This window comes from Aethalodelphis obliquidens, unplaced genomic scaffold (genome assembly GCF_003676395.1).
Source record: "Aethalodelphis obliquidens isolate GAN/ISIS:26980383/991018 unplaced genomic scaffold, ASM367639v1 scaffold43, whole genome shotgun sequence".
Classification (NCBI taxonomy): Eukaryota; Metazoa; Chordata; class Mammalia; order Artiodactyla; family Delphinidae; genus Aethalodelphis; species Aethalodelphis obliquidens.
The window spans coordinates 10,960,140-10,977,707 of NW_020837987.1; the positions used below are offsets into that span (position 1 = coordinate 10,960,140).

Below are 17,568 nucleotides of genomic sequence, written 5' to 3' on the forward strand. Positions count from 1 at the left end.
AAACTGGCCAAAGTCCAAAGGGGGAATTTTCTAGAAAGATATGGGGATGTCACAGAACAAGGGTCAGAGCTGCTAGTGGGCCAAGTGGGGATCATGACTGGGATGAACAGGGCTGGGGACCAGCAAGTCACTATCTGTCTTGTGTCTCTATCTTTGTGTCTTTTCTCTTTCTCTCTCCCCATCTCCCAGGGGCCATCTCTGAGTGTGTTTATCTCCATTCCTCTCTCATTCCTCTGTCTCTGTCTTGGTGTCTCTCATCTCTCTCTCTTCTATATGTTGCTCCCTAACCATCATCACCTCTAGACATGATGCTGGTCTGTGTATCGGTCTGTTAATGGTCTGTTTCCCTCCGACAGAAGGTGGGCTTCGTGAAGGCAGGGATTTTTGTCTGTTTTATTTTCTGTTGCATCCCCTGTGCCTGGAATGCTGCCTGGTTCAATATCTATGGAATGAAAAATGAATGAGCCGTCATTCTCACCAGCACTATTATTTGGTGATCACTGTAAAGCAACAGTTGTTGTCATTGTGATAGCTGTTTATTGAGTACAAACGATGTACCAGGAATTGGGCTAAGCAGTTAAGTCTTACAAACCCTCCCGTGAGGTGAGTGCTGTTATCCTGTTCATTTTTCAGATGAGAAAACTGAGGCCTCAGGAGGAGAAGCAACTTGCCCAACAAGAACCCAGGGGATTTAAGCTTTTGAGCTTAGGAACTCAGGATCTGTCCTGATTATAGACTCGAATCTCTGCTCTGTCCCTCGCCAATCTTGAACTTTAGAAAGTCGCTGAACCTCTCTGCGTGCCTCAGTTTCCTCGCCTGTCACATGGGGATCCTTATATCGAAGCTTCCTCGAATCAGAACCCACCTCCTAGTGATGTTGCCCTAGTGACAAGTGTCAGCGCAGGCGCGGAGGGAGGGGCAGTACCGGAGCCTCGGCGGGAGCCCCGGGAGCGGGCGGGGACCCGGGAGCCCAGTTCTACTTCTTCTCTATTTCTTCCCCGCTGCAAGTCTGAGGAGGGAAGGGGTAGAACTTCCCCCTTCCCTCCCCTAGGCTTCGGCGGCTGAGTGACGCCAGGATTCCTGGGCAGGACCTGCGGCGGCCGCGCGACTGGCAGGGCGAGCGGAGGAGGCGGCGGTGCGCCCAGCATGGCCCGAGCCGCTTCCTTAGCTTGGCCGCCGCTGCTGCTGCTGTCCCTGCTGTCGCTGTCCCGGGCGCCCTCGGGAGCCGGTGAGTGACCCCACGCGGTCGAGCGGCCCCTGCTCCCCCTCTCCCTCCCCACCCGCCTGGGCCCGGCCCCCTGGGCTCCCCAAGGCAGAGCGCACCGCCCTTCGCTTTGTGCTCCCCTCCGCCCCAGGGATGGAGAAACGCCGGGCCGGGGCGGACTCTCCTGATGGCTTCCTGGAAAGCCACCGGACCTTGGGAGATTTCTGAAGGGCAGGGCGGGCCAGCCTCCGGGAAAAAATAAGATGGAGGGCGACTCACGCACGCCCGGGCACCACACCTCTTGACCCAGCTCGCTACAAGCGGACCCTTCTCCCCAGCCCCCAATAACCCGCTGACAATGACAGAGGATGCTTGATGCGGGGGGAGGGAGCAGCGGCACATAACCCCGTTGCCGTTGGACCCCACATGTCTGACTCTAAGGACACGGCCGTTCCTTCATGCATGCATTCATCTCACACACGTTTATTATAGAGTTCCTACTATGGGCAGCCTTCCAAGTTACTGGGGAGACAGCACTGATGTCAGACGGCGGTGGGCTCAAAATAGCTTTTGGCGTTTAATACATGTGTGAGCTCAGGAAAGTGACCTAAGCTCTCTGTTTCCATAAAATGTGTGTTGGGGACGGGGCAGGGGGTGGAATTCTACCTACCTAGTAAAACGTGTCTTGGGAAGATGCTGAGCTAGGTCAGATGCACTGGAGAAGAACAATAATGGTAACGATAATTCAGGTGAACAGTAACAACACTGAATGCAGGCTTGGGGAAACCAGAGTCTGGCCATGTCCCCAAAGGTCTCAAGCCAGGCTCTGCCCCTCACTTGCTGGTTAGCTTAGGCAAGTAGCTTGAACCTGCAAGGCTCTCGTGCCCCCTCTGACCAATGGGGATGAAACTACTGGTGCTCCCAGTGTGGATCTCATGGGCCCTTGGAGAGGGTTGGAGGAGGCCTCACCTAAGGGAGCAGCCCAGTGCCTGGCACACAGTGGAGCTCGGGCCTAGCTATTACTCAGAGTACAAAGCCAGAGAAAGGCCACTTCATCCAGTTTCATCCTCATAGCGGTCTTGCCATCAAGAGAAGGAGAAGGAGACTCACTTGCCCAGAGCGGTCTTGCCTCATGGAGGGAGAAAAACCAAAGAAAAGAGGTGAGCCACATCAGGATGTCATTGCTAGAGCCAGGATTTTGGACCCAGGGCATGGAGGATGCAGACAGAAGGCAGAGTGGAAGGCTTTCTGGAAGGGTGACATGTCATTCTCAGAGAGACAATTTGCTGAAAGCCTGGGTGTTTTCTTTTCACCCATGAAGCCTAAGTCGGCAGCTCATAAACAAGGGGGTTCCCAGGAGACTCATCAGAGAAGGAGACTCACTTGCCCAGAGCTGCACAGCGTGTCCACGGTGGACCTGGCATTCGAAGCCAGACTAGCATGCTCACTGCTCCACAATCCCCTCGTGTCCAGACCGTGCCCTCCCTCAACACAGCACACTCCAAGCACCCCAGTCCACTACCTCCCAGCCTCCTCTTCCTCATAACAATAATTATAATATTCCCCTGTATAGGGTGCTTGGCATATCTAATCCCTTTACATAAATTTCCTCATTTAGTCCTCCCAACACCCTCTTAAGCTATAACCACCCCCATTTTACAGATGAGGAGACTGAGGCTCAGAGGAGTGAAACCAGCAGCACAGAGGCCACAGCTAGTGAGTAGCAGGACCGAGAGTCAAAGCACGTGACTCCTTCTCACCTTGTTCTTATCCTTATTATTATTAATAAGGACGCACAGCATTGTGTTTCTTGATATCGATCAAAGCCAACACGTATTGAGGACCTACTGTGTGCAGGGGGCCCTGGGCAGAAAGATTTTCATCTGGAGCCTGGTGGATGAGAGATCAGGGGTCTTAATTGTAGATGGCCCAGGTTCAAATCCACCTCTGCCACTTGTGCTCTGTGTGACCTGGAGCACAAGACTCTGTGCCTTGCTTTCCCTCTAAAGTGGGGCTGACGGTAGTGCTTACCTCAAGGAGCTGTTTAAGGCCTGAATGCTGGGAGATGTGTAAAGTGCTCAGAACAGCCCCGATCTTTGTAAGCAACCCATGAATGTTAACTGTTCTTAGTCCCATTTTACAAACTAGGAAAAAGGATCAGAGAGGTTAAGGAAACTGCCGGAAGCCTCACAGCAGAGATCTGAGGGGATCCAAAATGCTGGGGCTATGATCACCTCCCTTCTTGTGCTAGGATCCCCTACAAACATTTTCCCAACCTGAGTCCGCAAAGAGTAATAGCAGTAATACTTTATTTCATGTACTCTAAGACCTAGAGTTTCTTCCCCTTTCCACACCTCTAAATCCAGGCTGCTCTAACCACTGAGGATGGGTCGTGCTGTAAATGACATCTTACAATTGATGACTCAGGGGTGATGAAAAAGTTTGTGGTGGTTGCACAACATCGTGAATGTACTTCCTGCCACTGAACTGTACGCTTTAAAATGGTTTAAGTGGCAATTTTAATTTTTTGACCACAATTTTAAAAAGTGATAATGCTGAGATAGAGGAAATACGGTAATAACAGCCCGACTGAACGGGAGCGACCAGGTTGCAGACCCAGTCCAGCCGCCCTCACCCTCATCCCTGGATCCGGACTGACCCTCCCCACCTCCCTCCTCCTCCCCACACACACTCCCAACTAAGGGGCTCCAAGACCCAGGTGAGCGACCTCCCAGGCGCCTCTCCCCATCCAGGTCAGGGACACCCGGGTGTGACTCGCCCCGCGTTTCCCCGCAGGGACCGAGACAATCGGAGTGCTGGCCCCAGCCCAGGTGCGCGGCTTCCTGGGCGACACCACAGAGCTGCCGTGCAAACTGCAGCCGCTGGGGCACAACGTGACGGTGACGCAGGTGACCTGGACTCGGCAGAAGCTGGCGGAGGCCTCCCGCAGCGTGGCGGTCTTCCACCCCACCCAGGGCCCCAGCTTCCCGGAGCCCGGCCGGTTGGAGTTCGTGGCCGCCAGGCCAGGCGAGGAGCTGCGAGACGCATCGCTGGCCGTGCGGGGGTTGCGCGCCGAAGATGAAGGCAATTACACCTGCCAGTTCGCCACGTTCCCCAACGGCGACAGGAGCGCCCGAACCTGGCTCCGGGTGCTCGGTGAGCCGGTTGGAGGGGGGCCGAAAGGGAGGGGTGTGGGGCGGGGTAGGGAGGTAAGCAAAGAGAGGTAAGGGCCCGGGAGGGAGGGAGAGTCCCTCCCAATTAGAGATTCCGCGGGGACAAAAGAAGGAGGTCGGGCAATGGTGGGGCGGGGATGCAGAAGGGGAGGTTAGAGAGGGGAGGGGCTGGAAGACCAAAAGAGAGTACTAGAGATGCTGGGAAGTAAGCTCTTGGAGATTGAGGGCCGAGGGGATGGAGGGGATGGAGGGGATGGAGGGGATGGGGGTGCTGGGCAGCGGGCAGGGGGGAGTGGCTGGTGCGAGAAAGGGGTGGGGACAGGAAGGGCCCTGGAAAGCGGAAAAGCCGCTACCAGCTTGGGAACCTCCTTTCCTCATCTGTAAAATAGGCTTAGTAACAACAGTGCCTTCAGAAAGCTGTCCTGAGGGTCCCGGGAGTTTATCCAGGTGAACTGCTTAGAGCAGAGGCCTCTGTGAGCTGGTGACAGGGGGTCAGTTATTGTTACTTCCTTTGGTGAGGAAGGGAGAGTTGAAATAGACAGACCGGGAGGAGGGGATTCTGATACCCAGTGGGGCGGGGGGCGGGGCGGGGACACCCTTGGCATTGTCATGGAACCATGTGTTCATTTTTTTTTTTTTTGCGGTACGCAGGCCTCTCACTGCTGTGGCCTCTCCCGCTGTGGAGCACGGGCTCCGGACGTGCAGGCTCTGCGGCCATGGCTCACGGGCCCAGCCGCTCCGCGGCATGTGGGATCCTCCCGAACCGGGTCATGAACCCGTGTTCCCCGCATCGGCAGGCGCCACCAGGGAAGCCCCCCATGTGTTCATTTTTATGAGCACCAGGGAAAACATGACAGGCCCTCCTTTGACAGCTGAGTACAAAGTCTCTGTGCCTCGTTCCCTCATCTGTGAAATGGAGATCCACTATGAGGATGAATAAGAGCTGACGTTTCTTTTCTGCTTATGTGCCAGGAACTGTCCCAGGCCTTGCATGAATGACTCAGGAAAGATTAAGTGCTTGGAACAGTGCCTGGCACACAGTACCCAACCAAAGGCAACTGTCGTCATTTCAGAAAACTTGGGACTTCAGGTCTTATGATTTAGGATGAGGGTAAAACAGAACCAATGAGTCAAAGAGAAATCTTCAGTAACAAGAACACAGGTACTGAGGCGAAAGGAACCAAGTGAAACCCCAGGTCTTGGAATTACCAGAATGACTAAGAAATGGTCAAGGTAGGGGCTTCCCTGGTGGCGCAGTGGTTGAGAGTCCGCCTGCCGATACAGGGGACACGGGTTCGTGCCCCGGTCCAGGAAGATCCCACATGCTGCGGAGCTGCTGGGCCCGTGAGCCATGGCCACTGAGCCTGCGCGACCGGAGCCTGTGCTCCGCAGCAGGAGAGGCCACGACAGTGAGAGGCCCGCGTACCGCAAAAAAAAAAAAAAGAAATGGTCAAGGTAGTTTTGGAGTCAGACAGACCTTGTGGGGAGGTCCAGCTCTGTCGCTGACACCTGTGTAACCTTGAGCCAGTCACTTTCCCTCTGAACCTCCAGGGCACGGCTCATCCCTACCTCTCCTCCATGAAGCCCTCCGTAACCCCGCCCCCCAGATTCAGGCACCCCTTCTGGGCTCCCCCATCCCAGCCTTGCCCACTCTGAGTCCTCACTGCCTCGGGACATCTGTCTTCCCCTTGGAAAGTCCACCTCATGAAGGCAGGGGTGGGGTTGTCTCGGTCGTTGCTGGGTCCTCAACACTGCCCATCACAGAGCCAGGCAATGTGTCCAATTACCAATAATAATAACATATACTGAGCACTTACTACACGCCAAGTACCATTTTAAGAGCTTTACCTGCAAATTCTCATCACCAGCGATCCTCTCATTACACCCAGTTGACAGACAAGGAAACTGAGGCATGGACTTGCCCAAGGCCACCCTACTGCTCAGGGGCAGAGCTGGGATTTGAACCTGGCTGCATCCTGTCCCCTCAATGAGCCGCCCTCCTCTGCTGCTGAGATGTTTGTTGAATGACTGCAGGTGAGGAGTGACCCGTCCCTTTTGCTTCTTCCCCCCAGCCCAGCCCCAGAACAAGGCTGAGACCCGGGAGGTCCCACGCAGCCAGCTCAGCCTGGAGCCTGTGCCCGTGGCCCACTGCATCTCCACGGGGGGTCGCCCACCCGCCCGCATCTCCTGGTCCCCGCCCCTCGACGAGATGGCTAATACAAGCCAGGTGCCAGGGCCCCTGCCCGGCACTGTCACCGTCATCAGTCTCTTAACCTTAATACCTTCCAGCCATGTGGATGGCAAGAATGTCACTTGCAGAGTGGAGCACGAGAGCTTCGAGGAGCGGGTGGTACTGCCCATGACCCTCAGCGTGCCCTGTGAGTGGACCCAAGTGTGAGCAATGACAGGAGGGTCTGCCGGGCTGTCTCTACCCTCCCCCACCACTGTCTACACTGACCCCCCACCCCACCCAGGCCACTTCCAACATCACCCCCATCATCCTCACTGGCTTCCCTGATTACTGCCTCCCCCCGTCCGCACATCGCCTACACCGGCTCCCCTGGGCCGTAAACGGCACTGTCCTTCACTGTCTACACCAGCTTCTTCTTTCTTTTCTTCTGGCTGCACCACGTGGCATGCGGGATCTTAGTTCCCCAACCAGGGATTGAACCCGTGCCCCCTACAGTGGAAGCACAGAGTCTTAACCACTGGGCTGCCAGGAAAGGCCTAGACCAGCTTCTCAGGCCACAGTCCACACTGCTCCCCGATTGTCTACCCTGGCCACTGCCTACACTGACGCCCCGTATGGGCTCCTCTGAGGCCAGTCTACACACAGTGCCTACACCTGCTTCCCTGGGCAACTGGCCACACTGACCTTGTGCACACTGCTACACCAATTCCCCACCATCTACACCAACTCCCTTGTCCGTTTCTACCCTGCCTTACCAACCATCTACACTGGCTCCTCTGGGTCCCAGACAGCGCTGCCCTCACTGTCTACACCAGTCACGTAGGCCACCAGCTGTGGGGAGTTGGCACTGTTCCCTGTGTTGTCTAGAGAGGTGCCCGTGACCACTGCTGCACTGAAAGCCTGCATTTTCTACACGGGTTCTCCCAGGCACTCTCTCACACCGACCCACAACATTGTCTACAATGGATCCCCTGGAGAGAGGTCTACACTGGCTCCAGTGTAGTCTATACTTCTCTCTAGCCCACTGTTGTCTACACTGGCTCGTCTATGGGCTGTGTCCTCCCATCACTGTCTATACCGAATACTCCCTCCCCAGTAGGTGCTGTACTGATTCCCTCAGCACCCCCCCACCTCACACACACACAAACACCCTGTCTCATTGGCCTTCCCTCTGGGGACTTTGAAAATCTCCCCTGTCGATCACATTTGAGTTGGATAAGCAGCAGGCTGAAACAGGGTCATCCAGGATTCTTTCCTGCAGGACTTATCAGAGCCTTGAATATACTCCTGTGTATTATGAGCGCCAAGGAGGCCTCTTCTCACAGGACAGCCCAGGCACACCAGGATCTGGCTTTACCCAGGAAAACCAGTAGAGAGAAGCAGGTCCTGAGAAGCCCTCTCTGTGCCCCACCTCCTGGCACCCTGCTGAGGACTCCCAGACTTCTATTCTCGGAGCCGGGGGGTAGAACCCATCTCCCCAGACCCCTCGGAGGCCTCTCCACCTTGAGCTGTTCCCCAAAACCCACCAAGGCCCTTTTCCTGTTGTGACATGAATCCCAACTATCTTTAGGCCCCTCCGAAGGCTCTCTGTCTCTGAGCCTGTGTATCTGTTTCCCCCAGACCCCCCCGAGGTCTCCATATCCGGCTATGATGGCAACTGGTACATCGGCCGTAGTGAGGCCTCCCTGCACTGTGATGTCCGCAGCAAACCAGAGCCCACAGGCTACAACTGGAACACGTGAGTTCCTGGGTCAGAGGGAGGAGGGGCTGGGAACCCAGCTCCCTGGGTTCTGAGCGATGAGGGGGTTGGGGACCTCGACTCCTGGGTCTGAGGGAGGAAGGTGTAGGCAGGAAAGTAAAAAGAGAGCAAGCAGTTAACTGGAGGCCCCCAGGAAAATGTCTGTCTTGCACGTGCAGAGTTTAGGAGGTGCTTTAGTCCAGGTGTGCTGACACACCTGCTCTTTACGGCATGCCTGCTGTACTTAGCTTGAAGCCACGTGATCCCCACACTCCAGGCAGAGTCTGCACCATGGCCAGGCCTGGATTAAAGATTAGCTCGGCCGCAGGAGCTGCCATCATCTGCCCGGGCACACAGCCGTGGGGCACAGAGGTGAGCCTCCCATCGGCGTCTCACTCCCAACCTCTGGGCTGTGCCACCTCCCCAGCCGTCACGTGTTACCTGCCCAGTCACCGCTCACAGAGCAAATACTGTCCCGCCCCCGTTCTCTTGACTGACGGGCAGAGCAATGAGAAAATTTCCTCAAATTCATACCGAGGCCGGGGTTACAAGTGGGGGAAGATAAAGGCAAAGGGGTAAATTGTTTTATGTAATTTTTTTAAACTTAATTATTTGCTTGCTCCAGGTCGTAGTTGCGGCACACGGGCTCCTTAGTTGCGGCATGCGAACTCTTAGTTGCGGCATGTGGGATCCAGTTCCCCAACCACGGATCGAAACGCCCTGCACTGGGAGTGCAGAGTCTTATCCAATGCACCACCAAGGAAGTCCCATGTTTTATGTAATTTTTATTGGGCCTTTTTTTCTTATTTCAAAAATAACTTAGCATGGTAGAAACTTTAGACAATACGGTTATGAGTAAAAAGGAGAAAATAGCACCTGTAGTCATGTACCCAGTCACCTCCAGAACGCCTCCACTGTTACCCGTTGTTATATATCCTTCCCGTCTTTTTTTTCCAATATTTCTAAACAAAAACTGTGCTGTATGTACAATTTAAAAATTTTTCCTCGGGTTTCCCTGGTGGTGCAGTGGTTGAGAGTCCGCCTGCCGATGCAGGGGACACGGGTTCGTGCCCGGGTCCGGGAAGATCCCACGTGCCGCGGAGCGGCTGGGCCCGTGAGCCATGGCCGCTGAGCCTGCACGTACGGAGCCTGTGCTCCGCAACGGGAGAGGCCACAACAGTGAGAGGGCCGCGTACCGCAAAAAAAAAAAAAAAAAAAAAAAATTTTCCTCTATCTCATGAACACCTCTCCATGTCAAGGCACATAGATCTATTTTCCCCCAACACTTTATGAGGAAATTTTTCACACATACAGAAAAGCTGTAAGAATTTTCCAGTGAACACTCAAAACCCCACCACGTGGATTCTCCCTCTGATATTTTCATGTACTTCTTTATCACATCCCTGCCCATCAGTCCATTTCTGTCTCCATCTAGCCAACAGTCCTTATCTTCTATGCATTTCAAAATACCCACAGCCCCCTTCTTCATGGTGCTGAGATTCCATCATAGATGAGCCCTTCAATGATTTAACCCATCCCAAATGGGGATACGGAGGTGCTCTCCTGTTTTCGACTATGCAAACGCCATGGTGGTGAGCATGCCCGTCTGTCCATCTCTGTGGGCAGCCACGGTCGTGTCTCAACGGTTGGCCAGAGGAACTGCCGGGCGAAGGCTTTCAATTGGTATTGATGGCTGGCCGTTAACCTTCCTGCCCCAAAGCGCCATGATTCAGGCTCACGAGCCACACAGCCGGGTTTCCGTGCCAGCTCAGCAGCCCAAACCCATGCCTGCGTCTCCTCCATCCATTAAACCAGTGTTTCTTGACTGCTCACTATGTGCCAGACGCTGTTGACCCACAAACCTTGGTAAATAAAATAGACCAAATTCCCTCCCCTCTCAGAGCTCCCATTCCGATGGGGGAGAGAAACAGTTCAACAAGGTAACATGGGAATTCCCTGGTGGTCTAGTGGTTTGGATTCTGCGCTTTCACTGCAGGGGCCCAGGGTTCAATCCCTGGTCGGGGGACTAAGATCCCACAAGCCTCAGGGCGTGGCCAAAATAAAATATATTTTTTTAATTTTAAAAAGTAAACAAGATAACGTTGTCAAGAACAGTGTGTGTCAGGTGGTGATAAATGCCATGGAAAAGATAAAGCAGAGGAGGAGGGTGAGAAGGGGGTCACTGCAGTTGAAAGAGGGTGGCCAAGGAAGGCGTTACAAAGGTGACATCTGAACAGAGGCCTGAAGGAGGTGAGGGCGGGCGGTATGGGTACCGATGGGAAGGGCATTCCAGGCATAGGGAACAGCATATGCGAAGACCCTGAGGTGGGAACATAACTGGAGTGTTCGAGGATCAACAAATAGGCTACCACGTATATAGAGGCGAGAGCAAAGGGGTCAGTGGCATCAGGGAGCCAGCTTGTGTGGGACCTGTGCCCGTGCTAAGGAATTCTCCTTTACTGGAGGGCTCTGGACAGAGGAGGGACTTGGGCTGACTTAGTTCTTTTTTTACATATATAATTTTTTTTATTTTATTTATTTTTGGCTGCATTGGGTCTCCGTTGGTGCACGCGGGCTTTCTCTAGTTGCGGCGAGCAGGGGCTGCTCTTAGTTGCGGTGCTCGGGCTTCTTTGAACCCGTGTCCCTTGCACTGGCAGGCAGATTCTTAACCACTGCGCCACCGGGGAAGTCCCCGAGCTGACTTAGTTCTAACAAGGTCTCTCAGATGCTGAGTGGGGGACAGAGCGGGGTGGGAGTGGGGGTGGAAATAGGGAGCCCAGTGAGAAGGTTCCCCCAGGAGTAGGGGGAACAGACCAGGGTGGTGGCCGTGGTCCTTTGCTCTCGCCTCTATATCCACAGTGGTCTCCTTGTAGATCCTCAAACACTACAGTTATGCTCTCACCTCAGGGTCTTCACATATGCTGTTCCCTATGCCTGGAATGCTCTTCCCATCGGTACCCACACGGCTCACCCTCACCTCATTCGGGCCTCTGCTCAGGCCCTGAGGAGTCGTCAGACTCAGGCTAGATTCTGAAGGTGGGGCAGACAGGATCTGCCAATTGGCTGGATGGGAGTGTGAGAGGCAGAGCTGGGGGAACTCCAGGCTTGCTCTCAACTTGTACTGTAGATGGCGTGAGGGTTTCTGTATTCCCGGCATACAGTGAGTGCCCCATCACCTGTTATTCTAGGCCTCCAGCTGAGGCCACTTCCTCACCCATCTGTCTCTCCTAGGATCATGGGACCCCTGCCACCCTCTGTTGTGGCCCAGGGTGCCCAGCTCCTGATCCATACCGTGGACGAGTCCATCAACACGACTTTCATCTGCCTTGTCACCAACGCCCTAGGGACTGGCCAGGCAGAAGTGACCGTCCTGGTCACAGGTAAGAAGCCCCCTGGGTGGGGAGAACAGAAAGATCAAAAGAGGAAATCGCGGTAGGATTCCCTCTGAAGGAGGAGTTTAGAGGTGGTCCCTGGTTAAATGAGTCCCTCAGCCACAAGAATGCTCTCTAGCGCCCATCCTTCCCCTAAGCCCCCTCACGGAAGGTTCAACGGGATCAGCTTTACTCTCTGTTAACTCAACATCTGTACCATTGGAACCACTGTATAGCCACCTGGACACAGCCCCTCTGCAAACCCAGGCTGGGGTAGTTGCGTGATGCCTTTTCCCAATGGACTCAGGAAGGCCTTTCCAAGTGTATTAGACAGAACTCTATCATTTGCAGTTGATAGAAGCACAACTCAAAATAGTTCAAGCAAAAATGGGACGTTATTGGAAAGACACCTTCAGGTATGGTTAGATCCAGGTGCTCCAACTATGTAACCCAGGAACTTTTCTTGACCTCTCTTGTCTCTGCTTTTCTCGACCTCTCTTGTCTCTGCTTTTCTCTATGCTGGCTTTATTCTCTGGCAGCCTTTCCCCTCAGGAAGGTAAGATGGTCCTCAGCAGCTACAGGCTCACAGCCCACCAGTTTAGAAATCCCAAGGGAAAGAATACACCACTTTCAGTAATCTAGCCAAAATCCCAGGGCTGGCTCTCATTGGCTCAACTTAAGTCACAGAACACCCCCACCCCCATGAACCAATCACAGTAGCCAGGGAGAATGGAATGCTCTGATTGGCCAGGCCCAGGTCAAAGTCCCATCCTAGGAACCAGAGGGTGGGGTCAAGTCCACCTAAACCATATAGACTGAGGGAAGCAGAGTGGTAGCTTCCTTAAAAAACGAAGGGTAATATTTTGGGGGCAGGTAAAAAGCCCAAAGTCTCTCATCTTAAATCTCTCCTTCCTTCTCTTCCTGCAGGACTTCCCAGGGAGCCATCACATTCAGGCTTGTCCCCTGAGAGCATTATCATCCTGACTATCACTATCATCCTGGTTGGTCTACTCCTGCTGGGGCTCCTGATTTATTTCCGGAAATCCAGAAACTTCTGTGAGTCCCCTTTTTTTGCAACATCCCCCGCCTGTCTGCCATAAATGAACATCACCACAGCTAACATAATTGAGCACCTACTATGTGCCAGGCTCTGCACTAAGCCTTCCACGTGGCAGCCTCTCACTGAATCCTCACCCCAATACCATGAGGTTCTCTCATTCGACAGACGAGGACACTGAGACCAGGCAGTTTGATTCACTGGATCAGTGATTCATTTTACACAGTGGGAGCAGCGCCTGTAGATCCTCAAAGGCCACAGTAAGGATTTGGCTTTTAATCCAGGTGACGCAGGAGCTCCTGCCGGATGGATGGAGGGTGGAATAACATTTAACCCCCACCCCAGCTTTCTTCCCTCTGTCTTGCTCACGACTGGCTCCCTCCCTGCTCTCATGGAAAGGAGGGGGGTGGCAGGAACTGGTGCCCCGATCCCGAGCTCTAAAAGGATCTGATGTTCTCTCACCTCAACGGCTTTGCAAGCCTGTTCTGCTGCCTGGAGCAGCATCCCCACAGCTCCCTCTGCCAAAGCCCTGCAGCTAATTCTGTAATCAAAAGAGCTACATTTTGCTGAGCACTTTCTCCATGCCAGGCACTTTCTGCGCACAACCCCCTTGAATGCTCACAACCACCCTGCAAAGAGAGTCCCGCTCTAAGCCCATTTTACAGATGAGGAAATGTTTGCTCAGAGAGGTGATGTCACCTGCCAGCTGGCACACAGCTGGAAAGTCAAGAGTAGAAGGCAGTTCTGTTGGCTACAAAGCTTTGTTCCTTCAACCACTAAACAAAATGGCCTCCTCACATCCCAGCGGGAGGCCCCCTCCTCCAGGAAGCCCTCCCTGATCTTTCCCGAAATGAGCCAAGCACCTGCTCTGGGCTCCCCCACCCCAGCCTTGCCCACTCAGGGACATCACTGTGTGGGGACTTGTCTGTCTCTCCAGTGGACTGGGAGCCCCAGGAGGGCAGAGCTAGAAGTGTCATGGTCATGGCTATGTCCTCAGCACCACCTACCACAGGGTCGGGCACAAAAGAGGCATTTGAGTAAGTGTTTGCTGAACGCATGACGTCCAGAGCCAGACTACGTGTATCTAAGCCCACACTCTACCACTTCATTGCGTCACCATGGGCAAATGCCTTACTCTCTCTGACTCAGTTTCCTCCTCTGTGAAATGGGAGTGCCTGTACCTTATAATATAGGTACAGTACTTAGTGCAGCATTTGGCACCCTGTAAGCCACACACTGGGTGTACACAGAAGCTATGATTATTATCACTATTACTCATACGCCTATTGTTGGTACCACAGGCACCACGAGAAGAGGGATCTTTGTCGATTTTGCTCACCACGTCCATATCCCCAGCACCTAGAATGCACCTGGCACAAAGTAGACATTTTCTATTTGCTGAATAAATCCCTGTTTGATGGTTGAGGAAACTGAGGCACAGAGAGGTTAAGTCAATTACCCATGGTCACACAGCTGCTAAAGGACAGAGCTGGGATTTGAACCCTTCCATCTGGTTCCAGAGCCTGCGCTCAGTAAATATTTATGTATACTTAATAACTGAATGAATAACTAGATGAAGCCTATACCCCAGTTGTGTTTTATACACGTAGAAACCATTCGGGGAAGCGATTCCCCCACATCAGTAGCAGAGCCAGGACCTAGAGTTCAGGGGGCCTGGTCACCCACACGTGCCTTCTTCCCATACCTTCCAGCATTGTCATTCACTTCTGACCACTTCTCCTCCTGTCTCCTCAGGTTGGAACCTGCGCAGCTCGTCTGCTAATGGGGTAGGTGTGGTGATGGAGCTGAGAAGGGTATGGGGGAATTCTGCATGAACCACAGATTAATCACTGTGGGCTTTCCCAAGGAGGGGCCAGGCCTCTCTGGGCACCTGCAGCACTTAACCAAAAGTCAGCACGGCCTCAGGAGTCAGGTCCTGGATCTTTTCTTCAAAGGCCTCGAGCATCAGTTCCCAAACCCTTCCTGCTGGGCAGAATCCCCGTAAGGTTTCCTGAAACGCAGGTTCCAGGAACTCCCTGGCGGTCCAGTGGTTAGGACTCCGTGATCTCATTGCCGAGGGCCCGGGTTCAATCCCTGGTCTGGGAACTAAGATCCCACAGGCCACACGGTATGGCTGGCACGCATGCATGCATGAATAAATACATACATACATACTGCAGGTTCCTGGGCTCCACCCGCTGAGAGTGGTCTGGTGGGTCTGTGCTGGCACCTGGGGACCTGAATTTTCATAGGCACCCCGTCCCTCCCCTCCCTACTCATGACCACACCTGGAGAAGTGCTGCCCTGGCTTCCAGGGGCGGGGAGAGGCGCAGGCCTGCAGCTCTTTGCATGCTGGGCTTCAGCAGGAAGCATTGTTTTGGAAGGGCCTGAGGCTAAAGGTTGTGTATTCCCCCTTCCAGAATGTCATCTATTCAGCTGTTGGCTGTAATGCCAGCTCTCCCCAGGATCCACCGACAGAGGGCACGAGGTGACAGCATCGGCACTGAACAGAGAGAGTCCTCACTGGAGCTGGTGAGGAAGTGGGCCTCGCAGCTGGACACCCACCCCACCTCCATGGATGACGTCTCCCTCCAAAGACACCGGCCACCCTTCCCGTGCCAGACCTCAAGAGTGTCCCCTCTGCCTCACAACACAGTTCAGGGGTCCTCAAGACCAACGCTCAGGTTGAGTGACTCCGTGTAAGGAGTCACAGAACTCAGGAATGCTGTTTACACACGGTCACGGATTACTACACTGCAAGTGTGACAGAGAGTTCAAACTGTCTGTTGGAGAAAATACCTTAGAGAGATAGAGACCTTGGGGCAGAATGCAGGGCATGAGCCACTCTGCAAGAGAAATTGAGAAGGGTTGGGGCTTCTCTCTAGGCAGATGGGAGAAGGCAGAACAGAGAAGGACGGGAAAGAGATGCGACCCAGCAGCATGGGAGTGGTAAGGGGGTGACAAGGCCAGTGGGGCTCCACAGCGTCAGGGACACAAAGGGAGACTGGTTGCCTTGCTGCCACATAAACCCCTTGTCCGTCCCCAGCCCCCAAACACCTCATTAAAGTTTATTTATTACACCTCAAGTGGCTGTGTGCGAGGGGACCTTTTGTGGGAACTGAGGAGGGACAGAGTTTTGCATGGACCGTCACCATGTGAGACAGAACCGAAGGCGTGGAGGGAAGACCTTGGATCAAGAGGGCCACGAGGACACGAATCCCCAGGGTTCTCAGACACCAGGGGGGAGCATGTCTTACTTCTCTCTCTCTCTCTCTTTTTTCAATTCTTTTAACTACAAAATACAGGCATACCTCGGAGATATCGCGGGGTCAGTTCCGGACTATCGCGATAAAGCAAGTCCCGTGGATTTTTTGGTTTCCCAGTGCATATAAAAGTCATGATGGGAATTCCCTGACGGTCTAGCGGTTAGGATTCAGCGCTTTCACTGCCATGGCCCGGGTTCAATCCCTGGTCAGGCAACTGAGATCCCACAAGCCATGCGGCACAGCTAAACAGAAAAAAAAAAAAGTTATGTTTACACTATACTGTAGTCTATTAAGTGTGCAATAGCATCATGTCTAAAAACAATGTACACACCTCGGTTTTAAAATGCTTTATGGCTAAAAAATGCTAACCACCATCTGAGCCTTCAATAAGTCGTAATCTTTTTGCAACTAACACCAAAGATCATTTTTGTCATCTCTATGCTACCCCAACTTTTAAAAATTAATAACGTAATATACCCAAAAACCATTGAACTGTGCCCTTTAGACAGGGGAATTGTATTACCACAAACTTGGTGGCTTGAAAAAACACGAAATTATTTGTTTACAGTTCTGGAGGCCACAATTCTGAAGCGAGTCTCAGGGGGCTGAGATCAAGGTGTCGGCAGGGCTGGTTCCTTCTGGAGGCTCCAGGGGAGAGGCCCTTTCCTTGCCTTTCCAGCTTCTAAAGGCGGCTGGCCTTCCCTGGCTTACGGCCCTGCATCACATCACTGTTTCTCTCGCTGCTACATCATCACATTGCCCTCTTCCTTCTTTGACCTTCCTGCCTCCCTCTTTCCCCTATAAGGACCCTTGTGATGACATTTAGGGCCCACCTGGACAATTCAAGATTAACTCCCATCTCAAGGTCCCTAATTTAATCACATCTGCAAAGTCCCTTTTGCCATGTAAGGGGACATATTCACAGGTTCCAGGGATTAGGACCTGGATATCTCTGGGGACTCATTATTCTATCTGCCACTTCTACCCTGGGCCCCTGCTCCATCTCAGATAACCGTGGCACTACTTCCTGGTAAGTTTATTGATGCACAAACATATACATATATATTCTCTTCCCCACAATAGGTAACATCTCATACACACTGCTCTGACCTTGCTTTTATTACTGAAGTTTTCTGGAAATTCAGAGAGAGCACCTTCAGCCTTTCTATAGCCACACGGCCCTCCTCCACAGGGGAATGTCCAGGAGCTTTTCAACCAGGCCCCTATGGATGGATATTTGTGTTGGTTCCACCCTTTTACTATTAGTACCATGTTGCAGTGCATGACCTTGCATGTGTATTGGGACACACCCTGGAGGTGGAATTGCTGGATCAAAGAGCAGAGCCCCTGTCGTTGTGACAGACGCTGACAAATGGTCCCCCATAGAAGTCATGGGTCTCTGTTCCTACCAGTGATGGGCATGACAGCCTGTCTGGGGGGGAAGATGTGTGGATTTCACAGAGCCAAGAGTCAAGAGTGGAGCCAGAATTTTGGTATAGATGTTGTGTAAACTTCACATTAGACTGAGAAAACCACACTTATCCACATTGGAGAATGGGGAGGAGAGG

At 53.2% G+C, this 17,568-nt stretch overlaps 1 protein-coding gene across 2 annotated transcripts; it reads left to right on the forward strand.

Annotated features, from left to right (window-relative positions):
• Window positions 1–927: 927 nt before the first annotated feature.
• Window positions 928–15,820, forward strand: PVR (PVR cell adhesion molecule). Of its 2 annotated transcripts, XM_027079789.1 has the most exons (8): window positions 934–1,228; window positions 4,001–4,360; window positions 6,450–6,755; window positions 8,189–8,306; window positions 11,538–11,686; window positions 12,605–12,733; window positions 14,490–14,521; window positions 15,155–15,820. In XM_027079789.1, the coding sequence occupies exons 1-8, from the start codon at window positions 1,147–1,149 to the stop codon at window positions 15,224–15,226; spliced, it is 1,248 nt and encodes a 415-aa protein (XP_026935590.1). In that variant the 5' UTR covers window positions 934–1,146; the 3' UTR covers window positions 15,227–15,820. The 2 variants fall into 2 exon arrangements, with proteins under 2 accessions (XP_026935592.1, XP_026935590.1); XM_027079791.1 differs by lacking the exons at window positions 11,538–11,686; window positions 12,605–12,733; window positions 14,490–14,521; window positions 15,155–15,820 and adding an exon at window positions 8,555–8,977 and having other exon boundaries at window positions 928–1,228.
• The last annotated feature ends 1,748 nt before the right edge of the window (window positions 15,821–17,568 follow it).

Bases quoted from the DNA above. Each gene is read 5' to 3' on its own strand.
- PVR (XM_027079789.1), top strand. From the start codon at position 1,147: ATGGCCCGAGCCGCTTCCTTAGCTTGGCCGCCGCTGCTGCTGCTGTCC. The intron at 1,229-4,000 runs GTGAGTGACCCC...GTTTCCCCGCAG, and splicing joins CCGGGCGCCCTCGGGAGCCG to GGACCGAGACAATCGGAGTG. The intron at 8,307-11,537 runs GTGAGTTCCTGG...TGTCTCTCCTAG, and splicing joins ACAGGCTACAACTGGAACAC to GATCATGGGACCCCTGCCAC.